The sequence below is a fragment of the Rhinoderma darwinii genome, chromosome 3 (assembly GCF_050947455.1).
Source record: "Rhinoderma darwinii isolate aRhiDar2 chromosome 3, aRhiDar2.hap1, whole genome shotgun sequence".
NCBI classification, from domain to species: domain Eukaryota; kingdom Metazoa; phylum Chordata; class Amphibia; order Anura; family Rhinodermatidae; genus Rhinoderma; species Rhinoderma darwinii.
The window spans coordinates 31,303,348-31,330,252 of record NC_134689.1 but is presented as its reverse complement, the minus strand read 5'-3'; the positions used below and the strand labels follow the sequence as shown (position 1 = coordinate 31,330,252).

At 40.6% G+C, this 26,905-nt stretch overlaps 1 protein-coding gene across 6 annotated transcripts in view; it reads left to right on the top strand.

The window, feature by feature from the left end:
* The window catches only part of PCDH1 (protocadherin 1), a 184,871-nt gene extending 174,529 nt beyond the window's left edge, over window positions 1-10,342 (top strand). For 4 of the 6 annotated variants that reach the window (XM_075856207.1, XM_075856205.1, XM_075856208.1 and 1 more), the window contains one exon: window positions 3,060-10,342. In XM_075856207.1, coding sequence (XP_075712322.1) covers window positions 3,060-3,466 — 407 coding nt within the window. In that variant the 3' untranslated portion in view covers window positions 3,467-10,342. The remainder of the gene's footprint in view (window positions 1-3,059) is intronic. The other 2 variants (XM_075856209.1, XM_075856210.1) reach the window with 1 other exon arrangement.
* The last annotated feature ends 16,563 nt before the right edge of the window (window positions 10,343-26,905 follow it).

The following is a 26,905-nucleotide window of genomic DNA, read 5'->3' as shown; positions in this document are numbered from 1 at the left end:
GCACCAGGGCCTCCTGTCTGTATCTTGCAAATACTTTGCAAACTGTTACATCAAACCATAGCTTATTTCACCTTTGTTGCATCACAGGGGATCAACTTCTGACCAGAATGCAAAAAAAAAAAAAAGGACGTGGAGTGCACCAATAGATGATTTTTATTAAGAAATATAAAATTGGTGTATGGTAATGATATACATGCGCTGAGCCTGGTGCTTCCCGCTGGCTCCTAAAACAACACTATCAATCACTGCATATTTTTACATTCATTTTACGTCTAGAAATTGACTTGTGCTTTTCCCATAAAGACAGATTTTTTTTCTTACTTTTTGTCAATACATTATGCAAAATACATTTTTTCAGCATAATTTGCAAACTTGGGAACACCAGGCCACAATCCCTGCTCGAACAGACGCTTCAGCTTCTTTAACATCTCCACTATAGCCTTTTACTGCAGTAACTGAGATAAGGGAATGAAACGAATGTGCTTGCTCTATAGATTCAAGGCTTTATCGGGGCTTTAATTGGGTGTATGTTCTATTATGTGCTCCTGAATATGAGATGTTCTTTGGTCTTTCCATTCTTGGTACAGCTGGCTAGGTACAAGTTCTCGTTCTAGACTTTTATCTAAAATATAGAGTAAAGACCTATAGGTACTGTAATGACGGGGGTAGGGAAACGGACAAGTGAGACCTAGTCTACCCGCCACTCTGTCCCTGCCTACTTGCAACGACCCGCTCTAGGCGACGGGGTACAACTGGGCGGCGGTCCCAGCGCTCAGTAAGTGCACGACAAACACGACAAACATACAAGGGAATACAAGCAAGGGAAAGGGGCAGTTGCCCACGGCAACACCGTGAGCAACCAGAGTGGTGAACGAGCCGAGTCAAGCCAGGAGTGTGCGAGGTACCAAACGAAGAGCAGAAGAGTAGTCAGTAAGCCACGGTCTGTATGGAGCAGGATCAAAATAGGAGCTGTAGCTGGGCCAGGAAACCACACGAAAAAGAATAACAAGCACCGAGGGACAGGAAGGGCAGGCTTAAATAGACCGAGGGCGGGAGCTAGCTGAGTCTGGCCAGGTTGCGATAGGCTCTCCCACTCCTAAGCCTGCCAGCCTGAGTGGTGGAAGCTGGAGTCCGTTTCAGGGATGTAGATTCAGGTGCTGACTGATTAATTATGGGAGTTAACCCCGAAGCTGTGCCTGGCAGATCCTTTACAGGTACGGTGGCATTTGACCTTCTCAAAAGGAAAAAAAAAAATGCTTGAGAGAAGTAGGAATTATTGTGGGATTCTTCAGTAATAAAAAGGATAAACTGTTCCTGGTCTGGTGCGGATGTTATGACTACCCTATAGGAGTTGAGGTATTCCTCACGTTTTTGCTATAGACTCACTTAATTTCCTTTTAGACCTCTCCCTTTATTGTTAATATACAGCCAGACTCTCAAAGTGAGGGTTTGACATGTATGTTCAACTGCACAGGGGCCCACTGCCACCTTTACAGGCACGTTCCTATGTTTTATTTATTCCATGTATCGGACCGAGCTAGCAAATGTTTATAGTGCTCAATTATTGGTGAAATGTTTGAGAGACTCAAGGAGGATGCTTGTTCATGAGCTATTTAAGAGTAAGGATCCCATATACAATTTTTTGCATATGGTCCTTTTGATTTTTGTCCGCCCCTGCTCAAAGTTCTGTAAACCACTTTCTTAACTTCCTTGACCAATAATTAGCAGGTACCCGCTGGTGACTGGGATATTGAACCCTATGATTTCAGTTTTTGTTTTTTTTACATTGGCCTAATTGAAACACATACCCTTTTTATATTTATACTTCTCTTCTGCTTCATGTAGAGGAGCTAGATTGGTATGGTTACCAGTGACGGCATTGTTCTTTTTCAAGATTTTCTTTAAACATTATGCCATCTTGTCCTGAATGTTATTCAAAATCTTTGGTTGAATACAAACTCGAAGGGTTATTCCCATTTCATAAATTGATGGCATATAGCTGTAAAAGGGACTTGGAACCCCTGTTCACTTGATCGCTGGTGGTCCCACTGCTAGTACCCCCATCGAACAACACTTAACTTATAATTTGATGTGGTGGAGTAACCCCTTTTAAAGGCTATGTACGCCTTTTGAAATCAGTGTGTTTGGTGCAACTTTCTAATTTATTTTTCTAAATTTATGTACTTTTTGAGGTACAGCTGCTTTGTATCTGGTATACAGAGCCGCTGTATATAGCACTGAAACCTGTATCCGTCAGGTCAGCGGCACTGAAGGGTCCGCAGGATCTAGCTTTTACCGATCACATCTAACTTCATAACTTAGATGTGATCAAAAACAGGTGGATGCCCTTCAGTTTCCCCTGTACAGAGGTGCTTGCGGCCGCCGACTGTGCAAGGAACTTCAGCATGGCCCCAAAACAGTGAAGGGTCATATCGGTAAAACAGCACTATAGCCCATTTATTCTTCGGGTGAGTGGGGATCGCAGAGGTTGATTACCCCACCGATCAGAAAACTATTAGATATACCAGAACTATATGACCTGGGAAGAACTCTTTAATATAACATGGTAATAACAAGCACAAAGTTTTCTGCTTTAATAACTGTACTCTAGTCTAGTGTATTATATAGAGCTATTTTCATAATGCATGTGTAGGTTCTCTGTGTTGAATATACTGATGAAATGGCTTTCGATTCCATAATAATAATTGCTTTTATTTTGAGTGGGCTATGATCATCTTGTTTCTTTCACAGCCATATTCTGCCCATTTTGTTTCCATCACAGTCACCTCATTGTGTTTTTAAGATTTTTTTTTTTTTTATAGTTTTTGTTTTTTTATGTCATGTTCAATACATACTGATATTTAAGTCTCAATTTTACTCTTAACTTTTGAGATATGACCCAAAATAATTTTCTTATAGTACATGACTCGCAGCTCAAAGAGAAAACAGCTTGTAATAGGACAGCTCTAGGGGTACAGGATCTGTCATATTAAAAGTGATGAATTTAAGTAATTGAACCACTAACTTATATTTTCTATTTCTTCTCTACTGGTCTTCAGATCTCAGACCACTGCCTGATGTAGCCATGACGGGAAACTGCACGCGGGAATGTACAGAATATGGACACTCTGATACTTGCTGGATGCCCGGCCAGCCATCCCCCAACCGCAGGCCCAAGAATTCCCTAAAGCTCTCCACTTTTGTGCCTTACCAAGACAAGGGGAGTCAAGAGCAGATTGGCAATGGGAACCCCAGAATTCCAGAGGACCGCATCGGAGGCAACAATAACAGCACCACCAAAATGGCCAACATCCAGCTGTTACCGACTTACAGTGCCTTTACCAGTAACAGCCATGAGCCATGTACGGACTCCCCTACGGAGGAAATCCCCCTAACCCAAACGGCTGATTTCCAGCACGCCACAACTCCTTCTTCCCAATCTGCCAAGAGAGAGATATACCTGTGAGATTCACTTTTTTGGCATGGTATGAACTTGAAGGAATGAAGGAAGAATTGGAAAATACAGACCTAAACCAGGCTAACTTTAAATGAAGGAGACCTATTAGAAAGGAACTAAAAGACAATTGCTTTATGGTCCATGCAACTGCTTCTAGGCATATGCCTATTTTAATTTTTAGTGTTTTATTTTATTTTTTGTTTGATTTTTCCATTTTTATTTTATTATGCCTATGTAAAATTTAAAATATCCCTCTACATAGACAATTCATTGTCCTAAAGGTCAGAACTTGGATTTAGAGAGAGGGAAGCACAGTTTTCTTTTTTTTTTTTAAATGTAGTTTTTATATAAAAAGGGAACTTGCGTTATGTTTCTCGGCCAAAGATGAGAAACTGTAAAGCAGAGGTGGACTTTATAAGCCATTGTGCTTTGTGTCTGAGAATCCTAAAAAAGGGTGTTCTTGGTGCTCTCATCTCCTTTGGTACATAGGTTAAATGTCCTCATTTATAGGGGAAATTCCTGTCTCTTTGTGGTGAATGAATGACAGTTGGTAGAGGTTTTGCTTTTTTGGGTTAAACACTTGGCACTAGGCTTAGTTTAAGGTTATTCTTTATATATACATAGGCTTATTCAAGGACTCACAACTTTTCAATCTTAAGGTTCTGCTCAGATACTTCAGTATCTGGCTTCATAGACCTGTGTCAAAAAATACCCAGATTCCCGTCTCATACATGGTACGAAGTTTCTTTTTAATTAAATTTCAATAAATTTCTCTAGAAATATTTTTGATATTTAAGTTATTCATTTTATTTCGTTTTTTTAAAAAGGTACTTCTAAAAAATGTCACGCTGACTTCTTACTTTATCTTCTTAACATCCATGCAGTGATCCATTAATTAGTTGGTAACTGCTGTTTTAAGGTCAGTATCAACCGTTTTAGATAAGGGAAGTTATCACATCTAATAAATACTTTTATAATACAGTTTAATGTCACCTAATTTTTTTTTTCAGATTTAATTTACTGCATGCTAGTTCTAAAAATTGAGGAATGCTCAGCCTTGAGCCAAACTCTATGGAGGCTAGGCAATGGCCTGAGGAAACTCCCTCGGGTTATGGTTCCGGACCCCATTTTTAAAGGGGTCTAGTAATCTTGTGACCTTTCAAATATAAAAAGGTGTCAACAAATGTCCTTGGCTAAACTTAAAGGGGGTGGGGGGTATTATATACCAAAGGTGCCAACTGAATGAGTACGGATGATTGCAAGGGACAGCCGGATGGGGACCAAACTGTAATCTATCTGCATATCCAACTCATCAATAACAGGGTAAGCTGCGAGTTTGACTGGCCGTTTCATGTAGACTTCTGTAAATACAATCCCTTTGAATGATGATTAAGTCTGCCTGATTTCAGCTTTTATTGTTGCAAGAAACCCTTTTTTTGTTTTCTTTATTTATTGTAATTTAATTTTGACTACACTCTGCCAAATGGCTCACAGCAGGTTTGGTATTTTTTGGTTACCAGAGCATGTAGGCTGGTGTATTCAGTGGCATTACTTCCTGTTCCTATTTAATGGGAAAGAGAAATCCTTAAAACCAGAGTGGAAAGGTTAAGTTCTGTGTGTATATTTTCTGTAATACATACTAATTTGCACATAATCTGCCTGGGTGAAAGTTGTTCCCTTTTTGTTATCACTTTTGAACTGTAAATTGCACCACGGGCTCTGAGAATGATCTAAAGTTTTGTTTTTTTTTTATATATTTTTTTTTTAGTAGAACATACCATTCAATGGTTCTACAATGTGTTAGGGGGGAAAAGTAACCACTTTAGTAAATCAAGGTTTTGTATCTTTCGAAGGAGACGTGTAAATGTGGCACTCATACGCCATGATACTTTTAAAGGGTTGGATTGCTAAGATTATATTTCTTTTTTCCATTTTGATACACTGACGCATGGAGGAGAGAAATGTTTTGTATTTGACTACTGGTATTTAAAGGACATATAGCTTCATTTTTCTCATACAACATATGGTATAACACTGATCCATATTGTTTGGTGCCGCAAGAGCGATTCTTAAATAAAAATGTAAAATTCCCAGATTCTGACTATTAAATGGTGTTATATTAGCAGGTGAAACATAACCTCCTCCTGACATGTACAATCTGTTCTGGTCACCTAACACTACTACTTTGCCTCTATTTTGGAATACCTTTTATTTTAGGTTTCTTTTCATGCACTTATAACTTCATACCTACAGTCTTTTACGTGGCTATTTAGTTACCTTGTGTACCGCTGTGCAGTAGGTATTGCAATCCCCAGATTAAAGCCTCCATTTTGGTAGAAATTAAAAAATTAAGCAAGAATCTGGTTGCTTTGGGCTACAGTATTTGTTAGATCAACCCATAAAGTGAATGTCTATCTTTTACCAACATGTAATTTTTTGGTCCAACGTTTTGTGCCAAGTTCTGTACAGTGCTGCGGAATATATTGGCGCCATATAAACAGAAATAAATCTCTGTTGTCCTGATACTGGGCACAAAAACAGCTGCTTTCCTTCACACAGTCTTAGTTAAATTCTAAAATTCTGAATGCCTGCCACCACAACTTATATTTTATAATTGAGTCTAATGTAGAAATCCTATATAGTGAGCCGCTAATCTCCTCTCTTGGTGGATGCCGGCAGCCAGAAATTTATGCCTATAGTTATGCATGGGATTTGGAGCACATAATTTTAGTCCTGAGATTAAATAAAAAATCTAAATTGTGTTGGACATTCACTTTAAATGTTTGGGTTAAAGTACAGTTAGGACAGTTTGCTTCCAGTTGCACATACTATAATAATTCCACTGTAGATTATCAGAAGATAGGATACTTAAACAAACTACAAGAAAAAGTACTCCCATTCCCATTTAGTGTCTGTAATTTTTTTTACTCTAAAGTGGATGTCTATCTTACAAACAATGTAAGTTGACATTTTCAAGTAAAGCTCCACATATTTGGCACAACTACCTGAATTTTATAAGTGTCCCTAGGTATCTGGACATAGCCAGAAGCCTTTCCTGCAAAGCTCCGATCAATTATAATAGGAATTTTGTGGGAGAGGTTTTTGGCCTCATATAGTTGCCTAGGCTACTACACCCCCTGCACCCCCGAGTGTGTTTCCTCACTTCATGAGCATGGGAAAACCATAGAGCTGGAGCTGCACTTTAATCTTGTAACAACTTTACAATATAAATGCATTTCTATCACCTACTCTGTAGATCCAGGCTGAGAATGTGAGACTCTGTGTAAGTAATTTGGCTACATCGACTCCTGTGTAGATTCACAGCAGGCATCATCGTGTAACCCCAGCCTTATTGGCATTACTTTGTGCACTAGTGATGTCACTAGTTCCTAGTAATCTAAAGCGGATGTATCACGTTTCCTGACTGCCTATTTTAGTAAGTAATTATATTCCCCCATGAAATTACAATTCTGGAGCATCTTTTCTTAGAACTCTACGTTGTGCCGTTATTGTGGTTTTCCTCCTAGAAGTTTATGAATAAATTAACAACTGGGCGTTACCAGTTGGGGGTGTGTCCCTACAGACTGACACTGTCCAATCCAGATAGAGGGGGACTCTGTAGGGACACACCCCTTTGAAAAAGAGAATGGTAACATCCCGTTGTTAATTTATCCCTAAATAAATGAGGAATGTCAATGCAGAAATCTATGGAAAAATGTTTGAATTGTTTCACGGGCATACAATTATTTACTAAAATAGACCTGTCAGGAGAGGGGACAGGTCCTCTTTAATAGTTTTCTTGAGCCACTCTCAAAATGACTGCTGCCTTTGTATGTTTCTAGATTTTCTTACAGACTCAACAGTGGTCCAATTATAAAAGAATTCACAGATAATGATAATATTTCACAATAATCCAGATATCAATATTTATTTTTCTCGTTATTTCTCATTACCTCGTCTTAAAGTGGGCCATCACCTCTCCTGTCTATTTCAGTGAATAATTGTATTCCACATGAAATAACAATTCTGAAACATATTTACTTAGAACTCTGCGTTGCCAATCCTCTAATTCCGACTTAAATTTTATGAATAAATTGACAACTGGGTGATTCCATTACCCTATTCAAAAAGGTGTGTCCTTTCACAGTCTCCCTGTCAGCACTGATTGGACATTGTCAGTTTGTGTAGGGACAGACCCACAACTGGTAACACGAAGTTCTCAATTTATTCATATATTTTTAAGAGGAATAGCAGAACGACGTCCGAACGTAGAGTTCTAAGAAAAGATTCTCCAGATTTGTTTCATGGGGAATACAATTTTTTTACTAAAACAGACATGCCAGGAAAGGTGACAGGTCCTCTTAAATCCGCACAGAGTTATATTTCCATTATCTCTCAGCAGCTGTCTATATAAAGCTAATATCTCATTAGCACATCACCGGTCTGAAATGCTTTGTTTTTACTTAATAACCTCATCTTTTCAAGCCGTTGTTTCTATCTAGTCAGCTAGGAGACCTCTGGAAAAATGGATGATTGACAGTTTTTGCTTTGCAAGTGAGGGGTAACTGTGTCAGAGCTGTGGCACGCTCCCACATGATCTAATATGACCTCTCGAACACCCATCTCTGTCCGGGTAGGATCTTAATTATCCACTGCTGTCTCCCATTCACTTGCTATCTAATTCCTCACTCACCTCGACATTCTCTGCATTACACTTAGGGACATACGTTTCTCTTGCACGTAGCATTGTTGCTGCGTTTTTAATGTAAGGTGAGATCTTGTTTGCGGAGAGTCTATTTTTATGGTGCAATCATTCTTGACATTTTATGCACAGTGTGGAGAGCCAGGTTGGACAGTTCAGGGGTGTCCTATTCTAAGATGGCTGAATGTGTCAGACGGCTGTCAAGAATATTGTCTGGCTAACTAAGTAGTACACTTGTTAATGTCTTCCTTGCTAGAAGAAATGTTGAATAGATGGCATGCAGAGCATGATGGGACATTTTAACTTGTATACTGCACTGTAACATTGCAGTCCTCATCACAAAAGGCCTTGTGTTTCCATGCCAGAGGAGTACATCACAGATTTCCTGTGGGGTCGGACATCACTAGGTATAACAATTGTCTATTGTAAAGAAATGGCTATTTATATGTTTATGCTATGTTATCATTTGCGCTTTGATGGAGTTCTTGCCACTGCATGTTCGTCTTGGTGAAAGAACAAAAGCAGATTTTGGAATATAGAGTGACCCAGCTTTTGTTCTAAAATGATGGTCCATCATTTGCATGTCATTTAAAGCCATTTTAAAGGAGTTCCATGGCACTCAAAAGGTATAGGGTTTTGGTGTTGAAGCTGTGACCTGGTGAAATCTTATCCCGTACTTCACAAGCACTTTGTTCCTTTATTTGGTCTTCTAAGATGGAAGCATTCTGTGCATGGACCTTCATTCTGGGTCTAAGTATTGAAAAGTATCATTCCTGTTGTGCTGTATGGGCATAGAAAATATGTGGACTAAAGGTGCACCGACATATAGATGACACAATTTAGTTTTTTGGTAAATTCTGGATATATGCAGGTAGACTATGCTCACATTTGCATTGAAGGCTTTGTTTTGAGCCTTTTGTTGCAAATTATGTCAAATTTAACAGGAAAAATAGTGCTACATGTAGTTCTATTTTTTTACATCCAAGCGACAGGCATCACACGAAGTCATATAATGGATCCAGCACAGCATTGTGGCTTCCATTATGAAAGAAGCCACAAAGCAAGTGTGAGCATAGCCAAAGAAGCTGAAAAGTGGTCAGTTCTGTCATATAAGATCTGAGATAGTGTTACATAAATGCACAGTTCTAATCTGCTTTTGTCTAACTATTTTGTGGAAATGGTGACACTGTGTGTCAAATATGTAGACTAATTTTATTGGGCTTAATCAATCCCCTATTCAACATGCCATATTCATTCGGTTATATTACCGTTTTCCTAAAATGTATGTGCAATATGTTGAATATAAAAAAACAGGTCTTTACCCCTATCAAAAAAACTTTCTTAATTTTAAGCCTGCACTATGACAACACAACATTTATTTCATGAGGCCAAAACCAAAGGTTAGACTATGAACGTGACGGAAAAGTTGGATCTCAAGTGGCTAGATTTGGCAGAGTAATCTGATACGAAATGCTAAATTGTGGAAAATAGCCCACAACGTAAAAGGTGTATAAAAAAAATAAAATAATCAAAAGCCTGTTTTTAGATTTTTAGTGTTGATTCTTTTTGCCTCCTGACCTATTGAGGTATTGGCAATGTCCACCAATGGAAAGGGGCTAACACAAAAAATTTAATTTACCTGCTTGTGATGCTGCCTTGTTTTGTACAGTTTTATGTACATGAAAGTGTTGCTTTTTAATATAAACCTTTACAGAAATCTATATATATATATAATGAAAAAAAAATCCCATGCAAAAAAAAATTTGACAGAAAATATTATGGCAAAGTATGTAACTATTTTTAAGATGGGTAAATGAATATGTATAATCCGAAGCTATCGTTGAAGTTTTCTCGATTTCTAAGTATTTGATGTATTTTCCCAAGTTATCCTGAACTTTGACCTTTCTCTCTGGGAAGTTTTTTCTATCTTCTCCCTGTTTTAATTTCATATATATATATTTTTTTAATTTATATTTTGTCACTTCCCACACCCTATTTTAGTTAATTTTTTAACCCTGTGAGCACAATCATTTTTTTTTTTTTTTTTAAATTTTAGTTTTTGTTTCTTGTTTTAATTGTTTCAGCATGGCAAGAATAAACAAATTTGTGGTCTGTCTATTACTGTTTTTACTTTTCAGATACATGAAAATCTTTGTTCTGTTTGCGGAGCTGTCAAATAAAGAATTCCATTGTAATTATACTCATAGTGCCTCCTAGTATTGTCAATCCTTTGTGTACATGTGATTTTATATAAAGTTATGATTACTCTCTGTTAACAAGAAGTGAGTTGGAAATAAGAAAACCAGCCCAACCATGCATTACTTGGATGTCCATTAAAGAGGCTCTGTCACCAGATTTTGCAGCCCCTATCTGCTATTGCAGCAGATAGGTGCTGCAATGTAGATTACAGTAACGTTTTTATTTTTAAAAAACGAGCATTTTTAGCCAAGTTATGACCATTTTCGTATTTATGCAAATGAGGCTTGAAAAAGTACAACTGGGCGTGTTGAAATGTAAAAGTACAACTGGGCGTGTATTATGTGCGTACATCGGGGCGTGTTTACTACTTTTACTAGCTGGGCGTTGAGAAGAGAAGTATCATCCACTTCTCTTCACAACGCCCAGCTTCTGGCAGTGCAGATCTGTGACGTCACTCACAGGTCCTGCATCGTGTCGGCACCAGAGCCTACAGTTGATTCTGCAGCAGCATCAGCGTTTGCAGGTAAGTAGCTACATCGACTTACCTGCAAACGCCGATGCTGCTGCGGAATCATCTGTAGCTTCTGGTGCCGATGTGTCCTCGCTCGTCTGACACGATGCAGGACCTGTGAGTGACGACACAGCGTGATCTCTTGAGAACACGCTGTCTGCACTGCCAGAAGCTGGGCGTTCTGAAGAGAAGTGGATGATACTTCTCGTCAGAGCGCCCAGCTAGTAAAAGTAGTAAACACGCCCCGATGTACGCACATAATACACGCCCACTTGGACTTTTACTTTAAACACACCCACTTGGACTTTTGCAAGCCTCATTTGCATAAATACGAAAATGGTCATAACTTGGCCAAAAATGCTAGTTTTTTAAAAATAAAAACGTTACTGTAATCTACATTGCAGCGCCTATCTGCTGCAATAGCAGATAGGGGTTGCAAAATCTGGTGACAGAGCCTCTTTAACTTGAATATCCATTATGTAGCTTAACGTTTTACTGCAGGGGAAACGTATGGCCGGGAGCAAATTTACCGGGCTATAACAGCTGATCGCCGGTCTGTATTTATTTGATAAAAGGGGTTGTTGAGTGAAGACAACCCCTTCTTTTTTTTTTTTTTTTTTTTTTTTTTTAACCATTTGATGAAATGTGAATTGGGCAAAGCATTCGCTTGTAAAGTAGTCATGGTGTGATGTTAGTGCAACTACAGGAATGCCAATGAAAAAGATAAAACAAAGCAGGAAGTTGGCTTTACTTTCAGCTTAACGGTATGTACAGTTTATTTGACGGTGAGTTCGGCCACAAGTATTATACACATTGTTCCCAGTGTTGGAGGAACATCGTGTTGTTACAACTACATACAGATGGAGCAGGCTGGCAAGATAGCTGGCTTGTTCTGAGTGTCCGGAAGGACCCAACAGATTTTCTACTTGGGAGTAATAGGCCTTAAGATGGTAGGTGTGTACTTCATAGTTCGGCCCTTTCTCCCCTTTGTATTTGGTGGGGACTATTAACTAAGAGAGTCCCTATAGACTTATTGTATGAGAACCAGCTATTTCTAATCCGTTCTTATTTGACAGTACACTACAGGCTCACTCACTTCGACTATCCTGACAGTCTCCTTTTCCTTCTTTCCCTAACCTCATAGCCAGCTCTCCAGGACCCTGCTGCTGCTAAAGGTCCTAGAACAGATAGTCTAGCCCGCTTCTCAAAAGTCCTCGCGTGACACCTCCGTTCCAGCTGTTTCCTCAGATTCAGTGCGTCTCTATTTCACCGCAGCAACGGAAATGGCAAGAAGCTCAATCCCTCAAAAGCCACCACGCTTTCCTCTAGGCTCCTTGCAGTACACCGTTCAGGTCACTCCTAGCTCTATTCCAACACTGAGCAATGTTTGGCAGTCTCACCGCTGTTTTATACACACAGTGCTGCCTACAGGTGTGGGCTGGGAAAAGCAACCTAAGTTGGCGTCTGTGCTGTACATCCCAGGGCCAACGTTTAAGTGACAAAAAGCCTGTATCTACCTCATCTTAATTTATACCCATGCCATCTGCAACTGCTGCACACACAGTCTTCATTGTCAGACAGACACCCTTCTCCAATGTAGTTTGTCTTCTCTCATATTGCCAGATCTTGGCCTGTTAATCCGAGACACAAATGCCACCTACAGAGGGGGGAATACAACACAGCCACTAATCCAAATTGCAATACAGCTGTATGATAGCATTTAAAGACACAGTACCAGATGAATACTATAGAACAATACAATGACCCTATTCGATTGGGAATACAATTCCCACATCTTACAAGCTCATCTCTATTCTCAACAATGCCCTGACTGAACGTCATTCAACTAACCTCTCTAATTTTGGCTCTGAAACATTCTTGACGACTTAGAAAAGTAATTAGACAGAGACCCTGTGGTTAAATGTTTGAGTGCCTTGACCTCATTGGCCATTGGTGGTGGTCTTAAGTAGCGGCTCTGTTATGTATGGGTTAGCCACCTCTCCTGACAATGATGTACACAAGAGAAGGGAAATCCCATTGCAAACTAGACCCCTCAATTAGGGTGCTGGTTATTTCCACTCAGGACTAAAGGGACTGACATTTGTTTCCCCTCCACCCCTTCTCGACATGAGTTATTGCCTTCCCCAAGATCGGCATACTCCTCTTTTTGAAGAGTCCAAATGTCTTCCTGGTTAATAAACCAGACACTCTGTGTGATTGAATGCCACAATACTCATCTAGACCTAGGCCTCATGCACACGACCGTAGCTACAGTGAAGGAAAGAAGTATTTGATCCCTTGCTGATTTTGTAAGTTTGCCCACTGTCAAAGACCTGAACAGTCTAGAATTTTTAGGCTAGGTTACTTTGACCAGTGAGAGATTAGATTATATAAAAAAAAAAAAAAAAAAAAAAAGAAAATCACTTTCAAAATTATATATATTTATTTGCATTTTGCACAGAGAAATAAGTATTTGATCCCCTACCAACCATTAAGAGTTCAGCCTCCTCCAGACCAGTTACACGCTCCAAATCAACTTGGTGCCTGCATTAAAGACAGCTGTCTTAAATGGTCACCTGTATAAAAGACTCCTGTCCACAGACTCCATTAATCAGTCTGACTCTAACCTCTACAACATGGGCAAGACCAAAGAGCTTTCTAAGGATGTCAGGGACAAGATCATAGACCTGCACAAGGCTGGAATGGGCTACAAAACCATAAGTAAGATGCTGGGTGAGAAGGAGACAAATCTTGGTGCAATAGTTAGAAAATGGAAGACATACAAAATGACTGTCAATGGACATCCATCTGGGGCTCCATGCAAAATCTCACCTCGTGGGGTATCCTTGATCCGGAGGAAGGTGAGAGCTCAGCCGAAAACTACACGGGGGGGAACTTGTTAATGATCTCAAGGCAGTTGGTACCACTGTCACCAAGAAAACCATTGGTAACACATTACGCCGTAATGGATTAAAATCCTGCAGTGCCTGCAGGGTCCCCCTGCTCAAGAAGGCACATGTACAGGCCCATCTGAAGTTTGCAAATGAACATCTGGATGATTCTGAGAGTGATTGGGAGAAGGTGCTGTTGTCAGATGAGACTAAAATTGAGCTCTTTGGCATTAACTCAACTTGCTGTGTTTGGAGGAAGAGAAATGCTGCCTATGACCCAAAGGACACCGTCCCCACTGTCAAGCATGGAGGTGGAAACATTATGTTTTGGGGGTGTTTCTCTGCTAAGGGCACAAGACTACTTCACCGCATCAATGGGAGAATGGATGGAGCCATGTACCGTCAAATCCTGAGTGACAACCTCCTCTCCACCAGGACATTAAAAATGGCTCGTGGCTGGGTCTTCCAGCACGACAATGACCCGAAACATACAGCCAAGGCAACAAAGGAGTGGCTCAAAAAGAAGCACATTAAGGTCATGGAGTGGCCTAGCCAGTCTCCAGACCTTAATCCCATCGAAAACTTATGGAGGGAGCTGAAGATCCGAGTTGCCAAGCGACAGCCTCGAAATCTTAATGATTTACAGATGATCTGCAAAGAGGAGTGGGACAAAATTCCATCTAACATGTGTGCAAACCTCATCATCAACTACAAAAAACGTCTGACTGCTGTGCTTGCCAACAAGGGTTTTGCCACCAAGTATTAAGTCTTGTTTGCCAAAGGGATCAAATACTTATTTCTCTGTGCACAATGCAAATAAATATATATAATTTTGACAATGTGATTTTCTGTTTTTTTTTTTTTTTTAATATAATCTATCTCTCACTGGTAAAATTAACCTAGCCTAAAAATTCTAGGCTGTTCATGTCTTTGACAGTGGGCAAACTTACAAAATCAGCAAGGGATCAAATACTTATTTCCTTCACTGTATGTGCATGGCCGTGATTTTCAGGTCGGCTCTCAGCCGCGAGCCACCCGCAATTCGCGGCCCATGCATATTATTTTCAATGAGCCTGGACCGCCGAACATGGCCGTAATAAGATTTGCCCGTTCTTTCTGCTGTCCAGGCACGGACCATGAAAACCACAGTCGTGTGTATGGCCCCATAGGAATGAATGTGGCCGCAATTCTCCTGTGGATTTTCGGGAGATTTGCCGCCGCGAAAGCACGTTCGTGTGCATGGGGCATTAGGCACATTAAAATTAGCCATATGTGAGTATTGGCTGTCGGCTGCAGCACTGCGCCATTAATGATCCATTTTTTTCATTTCATTTTTTTCTTTTGACCTGCCATCTGAGGTAGAATTTGATGGCTGTGCATCTATTCTCCCACATGCAGGGCGGTCATCGTTCATGTTTCTTATAATGGATTTAAAACTGCTTCATGTACATTCTGTTTGTGTCTGTATGACCAGGGCTGGGGGTGCAGACTCATTACTACTAATAGTAATTACTGACAATTACAGCTCTATACACAAATGACCTCCAACCTATTACAGCTATGAAAATAATCTATGAGAGTAACAACCTGTAACGCAGTTTCTGTACTAGTGCCATTGTGTCCTGCAGTGTTTTATCCTTGGGAAAGCCTTTCAAATACTCCCAAAAATCATCAACAAATCCATGATGTCACATAAATGCATCTTCTGAATCATCTTTATTTACATTAATAAATGCGTAGATATTTAATATTACTGCTAAGGTTGGATAAATTCTTCTTGTTTTAGCTATCATTCAGACCAACACAGACAAAGGAAGAGAGAATTAGCGGTATCCATTTAGTTAGGAGTCCACTTCATTCCTCAGTTCCAGATAAAGAGCTCATAGACCAGTTATTGAAAATCGGACTTAATCCCTGGATAGTTCAGTGGACTCACTGGGTATGTGGGTGTGGGTGTCGCTAACCTGAGAAAGAAATAGCACTCGGATATACTATGGTAAGAAGGCAAGTTGGCGGAGGCAGTGTGATTCTCTGGGCAATGTTCTGCTGGGAAACACTGGGTCCTGGTATTCATGTGGATGTTACTTTGATATGTATCACCTACCTAAACATTGTTGCAAACCCAGTACAGCCCTTTATGGCAACGGCATACCCTATGGCAGTGGACTCTTTCAGCAGGATAATGCAACCTGCCACACTGCAAAAATTGTTCAGGAATGGTTTGAGGAACAAGAGTTTAAGGTATTGACTTGGCCTCCAAATTCCCCAGCTATTAATCCAATTGAGCATCTGTGCGATGTGCTGGAAAAATCAGCCCGATGCAGGCCCCACCTAACAACTTACAGGACTTAAGGGGTTGTCTGGGACATGTAAAACAAGGGCAGGCAGGGTATGGCCTAAAATAAGAAAAAAATGTATACTCCCCTATTATGCCGCTCCAGTGATAACACCCCGTTCGGCTGAAGCGAATCACTGGCCTGAGGGATTACGTGTCGTTCTTGCCAGCACTACCGCTGAGGACGGTAATTGGCTGCAGCCGAACGGGATGTCATTACTTCCTGTAAAGTTTTACAGACCTGCGGAGACCACCGCAGCATCCGTGCAGGAACAGCATGGAAATTTATTAGGTGAATATGCCTTGTTTTACATCTCGAACAATATGAACTGCTGCTAACGTCTTGGTTCCAGATACTACTAAACACCTTCAGAGGTCTAGCGCAGTCCATGCCTCGACACGTCCGAGCTTTTTTGGCAGCACAAGGGGGAACTGCGAAATATAAGACAGGTTTTAATGTTATGTCTGAATGATGTAGTTGCCCACTTTTGGGAAACCACTTTTTTTTTTTAAATATAATATGCGGCTTGTTTATAGCTATTCATGGGGTCAGAATATTGTTTGGACTGGATTTCCTACTTAACTTCCATATATGTTTCGGCTACTGGTAGAAAATCTGTTACTATATATCAACCTACATAATAACTGGAAAGATAATTTGAGGCCGCTTGTGTCCACATATTTTCTGCGTAGAAAATACAAATGCACAGTTATGATCAGTGCCCTTAAAATGTTGCTTTTAGTTAGCTTTCTATTATAATTAGAATTTGTTCAAATGACTATTGAATGTATGGGGGATTAACATTTGGCCAGTTTAAAATCTCCTGATTTAATGTAGATGTTCTCATCAGCCTAATGTAGCAGAAAATGTAGTGCGTCCCTCAGCTGATCGCTCATTATTTGTTCTTTTGATTGGCTGCAGCATAACAAACAGCTACTGAAAAGGTCATTGTTGTCGAAAAGAGACATAAACTAACACCATTGATCTCTTGAATGGGTTAAATGAAGGTGACTCAAGCCTGGGGACTACTTCATGTAGCTATCTAAATCTCTACTCAACCTTCTGGATACAAGTCTTTCAATACAGAACATTTCCCTTCTTAAAGGGTTAACATTTCTAAATAAGATTCCCAGTTGACCTTCGCACCAACAAAAAAGAAGGAATTTTTTATTAAATGAATGGAAAACTCCGAGTATTTAGCAGGAGCCTTCTAGAGCCAAAGGTAATGTCAATCATCCTGTCTTCATGGTTTGTTAATGAATCGACATTCCAGTTTCTAAATCAAAAGTCAATAAATATTTGGTGAACATGGATTTTTATCTCCCGGTGGTTCGCCCTATTTTATAAGTGTTCTCAGACATGGGATTTATTGGGTCTAATGGAAATATGGGATTTGTGTTTATGTACACTCAACATTGAAATTACAACACCAAGAAGATGAAGCCGTAAGGTTATGCAAATTGAGGAAGTAGCAGGTGTCGCTAAGATCTGTAAATTATCACATTTTAAAGCACCTAGCTCCAATTTGTGTCATGTGGGAGGCATAAAAGCCAGATTAAAAGCACAGTTTTTTTAGCCATATGAAAACTCAAAAATCGGATCAAGTGTTACGGGATGATTGTGTGATGCCTCCTGTTCGTCAATGTGCCAGTTATTGCCACTTGTTGCAAACTGAGAGGGACAGAATCCTTAAACTGAGAGACCTTGGTTTATCACTCCAGCAGATCGCTACGTGCCTGGGTCGAGATGTCAGCGCTGTTCAATGTTGCGTGTCCAATAGGTTGGGAGAACAACAACGAACGGGAATGACAGTAAGTGGTGCGCCGAGGCGAATCTCTGCACAGACAGATCACCTGATTGGAAGAAGGCTATCATGGTGCACCGCAAGACCGCAATGGAGGCTGCAATGGAAGTCTATCCTTCAGCAACGAGTCCCGCTTTTGTCTCGGACACAATGATAGCTGAAGATTTGTCTGGAGACCACATGGGCAATGCCATGAAGAGGCCTTCAAAAGGGAACGTCACACCGGTCCTACTCTTGGAGTTGTGGTGTGGGGTGGCATAATGTAGCCGGACCCCTCTAGTCTTCATTTGAGGTACAATAATAGTGTCCAAGAAGCCGTTTTTCAACAGGACAACACCAGGCTCTATGTTGCTCGTGCTACTGTGAGCAGCCTGCATGACCTAATCGTGCTACCATGGCCTGCAGCAGCTCCAGATTTGTCTCCCATCGAGCACATCTGAGACGTCATTGGTCGACAATTGCAAAGGGAGCTGCCAGCAGCCAATCTTGATGATTTGCGTGCCCAAGTGCATTCAGCGTGGAATAACATTCCTCAAACAACCATTAATAACCCCATTGATAGCATGCCAAGGCGTGCAAGTGTGTGTTTTTCTGCCCATAACGCTCATACACGATACTGAATAAATCAAGATGTTTGTAATATCATGTTTCCATTTTTTTAGCATTTGCCTATCATTAACATGTCTATTGATCCTGATTTCGAAATTCCAAAACTTTTCCTTCTTGGTGTTGCAATTTTAATGTTGAAGAGTGTATTTAATGATATATACAGCAAATAAACGAAAGACCCTAAGGGCGGATTCAGACGAACGTGATTTTCATCCGTGCAGCCCGCGTGGTATTCACACGGGTTGCACGGACCTAAACAAGTCTATGGGGCAGTGCAGACAGTCCGTGAGTTTTGCGCAGCGTGAGTCTGCTGCGTAAAAATTCACGACATGTTCTATATTTAGCCGTTTTTCGCGCATCACGCACCCATTGAAGTCAATGGGTGTGTGAAAATCACGCATGCCCCACGGAAGCACTTCCGTGGGACAAGCGTTATTCGCGCAACAGCAGTAAAAGAATGAATGTAAACAGAAAAGCACCACGTGCTTTTCTGTTTACAAACATCCAAACGGAGCGTCATAATGATGGCGGCTGCGTGAAAAGCACGCAGCCGCGCATCCATATGAACAGGACACACGGAGCTGACACGCTGCTTCCACGCGCGCAAAACGCAGCATTTTGTGCGCACGCAAAACGCTCACGTTCGTCTGAATCCGCCCTAAGAGCAATAAGCATGATCTATGGATTTAAAGCTTGTATAGGTGTGTTCGAAAGCTTGGAAGAAGAGATAGCTGTTGGTCGGACGCTCATTCTGCTGTCTGTTATTTCTCCTGACTCCATCATAACCGGGCCGAGCTTGCATGATTCCTATAATGGAGCGGGGAGAAGCAGCTACTGCCAGACACCTTTAGCAGTGGTGGGTATATATGATGAGACATGTTGAAATTCAACATGTTCAATCCCTCTTTCATCCAACATCTGCCGTTGGGGGAGAGCCGGGAGGCCGCCATGCACATAAGATTAATTTGTCATTGATTGAGAAAAACATTGTAATAAAAAGGTCAAAGTGGGTAAATGTTGACAGGCCATAACTGGTGCAATCGTACATGGAAAAGTTAGTGTTTAATGAATTGGAATGCACATTATTGCCAAATGAAAAAATACTTCAGATATCCAAAAATAATTTCTTTAAATAGTACTGTAATTTGTACAACAAATATATAGTAAATTAAATTTACACTACAAGAGATACAATTTTCACAGATGCCCCATTCTCCCATGGACCTGATAAGCTCAAAACAGATACACTATGTTATGCCCAGTGCAGTGCATGAGGGGTGGTGCATGACACGGGAAATCACAGGACACTAAGGGCTTGTGTGCACACAATGAAATTGCTGCAGAAAATTTCTGCAGCAATTCCATTGAAAATAGCAGACATTCCACTACGGTAAAAACGCACCATTCCCGGCATTTTTTACGGCAGAAAATGGTGCGTAAATTGCTGGGCTTTCTACAATGCAAGGAGATGGTGACGCAGCAATTCTGTCCACATTCCACAGCAGGAATTGACATGCTGCAGTGCGAAAATTAAGCACCGCATGTCAATGTTGGGTCAGACTTTTTACGCAAATGCGGATGAGATTTATTAAATCTCATCCTTATCCTGCTGCTGTATTGTGCTGCGTTTTTTCTGTCCGCAATTCCGGACGGAAAAAACGCATCAATTCCGCAGCATGTGGACGAGCCCTAATACAGGCCTGGCATTAGGCATAACACAGTGTATCAGTTTTGCGCAGGGTGTTCCTTTAATTGCTTAAAACCAACAAAATTAAAACATCAATGGTGTCTGAGTCCTTCTGTATTTAAATCCTGTTGGCACTCCATTTGCCTCCATGAGGTACCTAACTAGAAGCGACGCTTCAAGGGGAGAAAACCTACATAATATCATGACATGGGGCATACCACAAAAGTATTCATTACAGATTACGTATTAATCTCTGAGAAAAAACCTCTGTATGAAATTAGAGGTGCACAGAGGTAAAGTATAAGCTAGATAACAATGACGTGACTGTGTGCATGATGTCTTAAAGTTGGATTCCCTTCATAGACCATATGACAGTATATTTATAAACCCAGTCAAACTGTTTTTATTTACGTAAATATGTAGTTTAGAATCGCAGAAGCAGATACACAATATTTTTTAAAGCATCTGCCCTTAATTTTTTTGCCATGGTTTTGCTATTTCTAAGTTCAGTTAGGGGGTGCTAATTAATGTCACAAATGCACCAAATTTAAAAAACCTGTGCAACATTTAAAAAAAACAAACAAACTGTGGGCCAGCCTAGATGAGAACCAACCCGGCTTAGGCTCTTTTTTAAATTCTCATACATATGATTTTATACATTTGCATGACTTTTAACAACAGAAAACGGTTACCAAAGTCAAACTTTTTACAATTTTTCCTATTTACGTAATTATTAGGGTATGTGCACACGATGAGAGGCTTTTACGTCTGAAAAGACAGACTGTTTTCAGGAGAAAACAGCTGCCTCGTTTCAGACGTAAAAGCTACTCCTCGCATTATGCGAGGCGTCTGTGACGCTCGTAAATCATGAGCTGCTCTTCATTAACTTCAATGAAAAACGGCTCAAATTACGTTGCAAAGAAGTGTCCTGCACTTCTTTGCCGAGGCAGTCAATTTACGCGTCGTCGTTTGACAGCGGCCAAACGACGACGCGTAAATTACAGGTCGTCTGCACAGTACGTCGGCAAACCCATTCAAATGAACGGGCAGATGTTTGCCGACGTATTGTAGCCCTATTTTCAGACGTAAAACGAGGCATAATACGTCTCGTTTACATCTGAAAATAGGTCGTGTGAACCCAGCCTAAATGAGAATCAAGAATATTTGGCTTCATTACTAACAATCTATTTCATCACTATTATCTGAGGTTGTATAGATCGCTTTAACACTTTTGCATTTTTCAAAATAGTTTATTGTATCTTAGATCTCACTTCCTGACTTTTCCCTTTGTGTGCTAGCTGTAAACGAAAGTATGAAATCACAGTCTGGCCTGATGCCACAAGACCAATCTAATTATCCTTATATGAGAAGTGTAAAATTTCTTATGCTCTCATCAGGCAATTAGAATCATATTGATGAAAAATTCTGTGGATTACCCAACACCTAATGTAAAATTGTATTTAGATTAACCAATGGTGATTAATAGATAAAACAGTTTTTAGTCGTACCCTACACTCTGCTACTATATATCATGTTATGTCTGTAAAGAAAATGCAGAAATTAGAGAGAGCTACTGCCCTTATTCTAAATATACTAACTTTTTACAGATGGAAATAATATATATTTTTTTTATTGTTATTGGATTGAAGGAATAGATACAAATGGATTAAAGCGTGGGTAGGCAACCTTACAGAGATGGAGATCTACTGTTGTAACTTAGGTGGGTCTTGAGATCTACTTGGTATCAAGTTTTGACAGGACAATTGGGCAAATCTATCAAATGTCCTATGCCTCAAAGATATTGATCTCTCTTGGTTTTCTTCCTACCTCTCTGACTTTTTATTCAGTGCATCGTTTGCTTGGTTCTACTTCTCTTCTCCTTGCTGTTGGGGTTCCTGAGGGCCCAGTCCTAGGTATTCTCCTCTTATCTCTCTACACAGCCCCTATTGGACAAACTATCAGCAGATTTGGCTTCCAGTACCATCTCTATACTGATGACACCCAATCATATATCTCTTCCCATGACATAACCCCCACTCTAAAACGAAACACCCGTGATTGTCTGTCAGCGGTCTCAAACTTCATGATGTCTCTCAGAGCCGCACCGTCCATCAGGCGAGATGACTGCCACCCCCTCGTGCACTAATTGTACCTGCTTCTATAGCATGCAGATACAATTACATGCATTAGCGCTGAATAGCTGGGCACGTTTCGTGCCCGACTATTCAGTGACTTACAATGACACTGACTGGCAGGGCAAAATGACTTACCCCGCCAATCAGCGCCTTTCAACGACATGAACGGTGCGATGATCCTCCCTTTGTATAAAGGCGCTGATTGGCGGGGCAAGTTATTTTGCCCTGCCAATCAGCGCCTTTCAACTACGCTAGTGGTGTGAATACGTCATCACGCCGCTTCACTTCCCTGCTGCCCCTATATACCCTGCTGCCCCCTATATACCCTGCTGCCTCTATATACCCTGCTGCCTCCTCTATACACTGTTGCCCTTATATACCCTGCTTCCCCGTATATACCCTGCTGTCCCTATATACCCTGCTGCCCCTTATATACGCTGCTGTACCTTATATACCCTGCTGCCCCTTATATACCCTTATGCCCCTATATACCCTGCTGACCCTTATATACCCTGCTGCCCTTATATATATTCCTATGTGTGTTAATATGTGTCTTTTATAGTTATCATAAACAACATTATCTGGACACAGAGAGTTATCACTGTGTTATCTGTGGTGTTACATTGGGCTGCAGGTAACACTACTACATTATCTGTACTGTATATATATCTGCCTGTGTGGGTATATATGGGTCTGTATGTAAATGTGTCTTTGTGCTTGTATATAAGTGCCTTTTATGTATTTGTGTATATTCCTGTCTGTGTATTTATCTGCCTGTGTGTGTGTGTATTTGTGTTTATACGTCTATATATTTACCTGTATGTATATATTCCAGAATGTGTGTATGTATATTTGCCTGTATGTCTAAATATCTGTCTTTATGTATGTACAGTATATATGTTCCAGTATGTGCGTGTTTATATTATGTGGTTAATTTTTGGTTTGTGTAGAGGGCAGCAATAGAGAGTCCTGCACAGGACGCCATCCAACCTAAGGCCCTTATATTACCTGCAGTCCTATGTAATACCACAGATAACACAGTGATAACTCTCTGAGTACAGATAATGTAGTAGATGTTACCTGCAGTCCTATGTTACACCACAGATAACACACAATGATAATACTGAGTACAGATAATGTAGTAGATGCACACACAGAAATATATACACATACAGATATAGGGGCGTAGCTAAAGGCTCATGGGCCCTGGTGCAAAAATTCAGCTTGGGTCCACCTACCCCTTACCAACATCACCAGACCCCTGTGCACACCTATGCCCAGCCGCCTTGCCCGACAGACCCCATGAATGCCCCCACAGTATAATGCCTCCCATAGCTGCCCCCACACAGTATAATGCCCCCCATAACTGCCCACACACAGTATAATGACCCATAGCTGCCCCCACACAGTATAATGACCCCCATAGCTGCCGACACACAGTATAATGCCCCCCATAGCTGCCCACACAGTATAATGCCCCCACACAGTATAATGCCCCCATAGCTGCCCCTACAGTATAATGCCCCCCCATGGCTGCCCCCACAGTGCCTACCCTAATGTACCAAAAAAAAAAAATACTCCCCTAACTCATTTCCTACATCACACACAGCGGTGATGGCTACAGACCCGCTCTAGATCTAATCGGTTCTGTGCTAATCATTCCTAGACCCTAAGGGCAAGTCTGCAAAGTCAGCTCCAAAAGGGGTAATCTTCTGCTGGACCTTTCGGTCGGGGCATAGCTAAAGCGGGTGCAGGGGTAATAGTCACACCAAGGTCCTAGTGCATCTAGGCCCCTCTTCCACATAAAAAAAGCACTACTAGTATAAATGGCACATGGTAGGTGTGACCTTTAGTGGTGCCTATGAAAAAGATTAATATTACAAAGTAACAGTTTTATTAATTAAAATAAATTGTTTTAAAACCCCTTTAGAGTGAATATCTCGGCAGATTTTTTGGGCGCTGAACACCACTTTGATTGTACTTGTTACTATATAGCCGACGATTGCATAGTCATCTGTTAGTTTTTCTGTGGTTTGTTCTTTACTTGGAAATGGTCTGATCTCTGACTCTCAATAAATCTCACCCTGAGTTCCACAACACTGAGACTTCTGATATTTCACCTGCCTATTCTCATGTTTTTTGACACCATCCGTATCTGCACCGTATGGTGCTAAGAATAGTCATCTGTATAAACAGATACTTCATGTGCTGGTAATAACAGCCTTTGTAAAATATAAAGATCTTAATAAAATCTGTAAAAATGTAATAAAATTAGCAAAAATACAAAATGAAAGGCAGGTGGCCAAGGATAGTAAAACAAATCCCCAAAAATTCTTCAAGTATATAAATGCTAAAAAGCCAAGGTCTGAACATGTAGGACCCCTAGATAATGGTAATGGGGAGTTCATCACAGGGGATCAACAGAAGGCAGAGTTACTAAATGGGTTCTTTAGCTCTGTATATACAACTGAAGAAAGAGCAGCTGATATAGCCGGTCCATGTGCTGTTAATATATCGGTTGATATACTGAATTGGATGAATGTAGATATGGTCCAAGCTAAATAAAATAAAATAAATGTGCACAAGGCCCCGGGACCAGATGGGTTACACCCTAGAATTCTTAAAGAGCTTAGTTCAGTTATTTCTGTCCCCCTTTTCATAATATTCAGAGAATCTCTAGTGACTGGTATAGTGCCAAGGGACTGGCGCAGCGCAAATGTGGTGCCGATTTTCAAAAAGGGCTCTAGGTCTTCCCCGGGTAATTATAGACCAGTGAGCTTAACATCCATCGTGGGGAAATTGTTTTAGGGGCTATTGAGGGACTATATACAGGATTATGTGACAAAAAATAGTATTATAAGTGACAGCCAGCACGGTTTTACTAAGGACAGAAGTTGTCAAACTAACCTAATCTGTTTTTATGAAGAGGTGAGCAGAAGCCTAGACAGGGGCCGCTGTGGATTTAGTGTTTTTGGACTTTGCAAAGGCATTTGACACTGTCCCCCATAGACGCCTAATGGGTAAATTAAGGACTATAGGTTTAGAAAATATAGTTTGTAATTGGATTGAGAATTGGCTCAAGGACCGTATCCAGAGAGTTGTGGTCAATGATTCCTACTCTGAATGGTCCCCGGGAATAAGTGGTGTACCCCAGGGTTCAGTGCTGGGACCACTATTATTCAACTTATTTATTAATGATATAGAAGATGGGATTAATAGCACTATTTCTATTTTTGCAGATGACACCAAGCTATGTAATATAGTTCAGTCTATGGAAGATGTTCATGAATTGCAGGCAGATTTAAACAAACTAAGTGTTTGGGCGTCCACTTGGCAGATGAAGTTTAATGTAGATAAATGTAAAGTTATGCATTTGGGTACCAACAACCTGCATGCATCATATGTCCTAGGGGGAGCTACACTGGCGGATTCACTTGTTGAGAAGGATCTGGGTGTACTTGTAAATCATAAACTCAATAACAGCATGCAGTGTCAATCAGCTGCTTCAAAGGCCAGCAGGATATTGTTGTGTATTAAAAGAGGCATGGACTCACGGGACAGGGATGTAATATTGCCACTTTACAAAGCATTAGTGAGGCCTCATCTAGAATATGCAGTTCAGTTCTGGGCTCCAGTTCATAGAAAGGATGCCCTGGAGTTGGAAAAAATACAAAGAAGAGCAACGAAGCTAATTAGGGGCATGGAGAATTTAAGTTATGAGGAAAGATTAAAAGAATTAAACCTATTTAGCCTTGAAAAAAGACGACTAAGGGGGGACATGATTAACTTATATAAATATATTAATGGCACATACAAAAAATATGGTGAAATCTTGTTCCTTGTAAAACCCCCTCAAAAAACAAGGGGGCACTCCCTCCGTCTGGAGAAAAAAAGGTTCAACCTGCAGAGGCGACAAGCCTTCTTTACCGTGAGAACTGTGAATCTATGGAATAGCCTACCGCAGGAGCTGGTCACAGCAGGGACAGGAGATGGCTTTAAAAAAGGGTTAGATCATTTCCTAGAACAAAAAAGTATTAACTCCTATGTGTAGAAATTTTTCCTTCCCTTTTCCCGTCCCTTGGTTGAACTTGATGGACATGTGTCTTTTTTCAGCCGTACTAACTATGTAACAATGTAACCTCTACTAAAGGTGTAACTCCTGGGTCCCAGGTGCAAAATCTGTAACACGGCCCCCAACCTGCCATGTACCACGTATTCCTTATAATGTGGCAGAGGGGCCGTTGGGCCACCTCAGCCATCAGGGCCCGGGTATGACTCTGCATGCCCTATAGCTACACCCTGATATCTGGGAATATAAATGCTGTAAACAGGGGTTTTTCAGCATCTCTTAAAAATATAGTGGAACTTTTGCTAAACTGAAAAATTCTTACCTGAAAAAGCATATTCATAATTGAATCAATGGGAAGAAGGAAAGAGGCTGGCACTACCAAAACCGCACAGTCGGAATAGGAGTTGAAATATGGCTTGCTTACTGTTGGATGATTGCAGGTAAATTGCCACGGAGTTGCTCTTCGAAAGAATAGCACAAAAAGCTGAATGTATATATAGAGGAA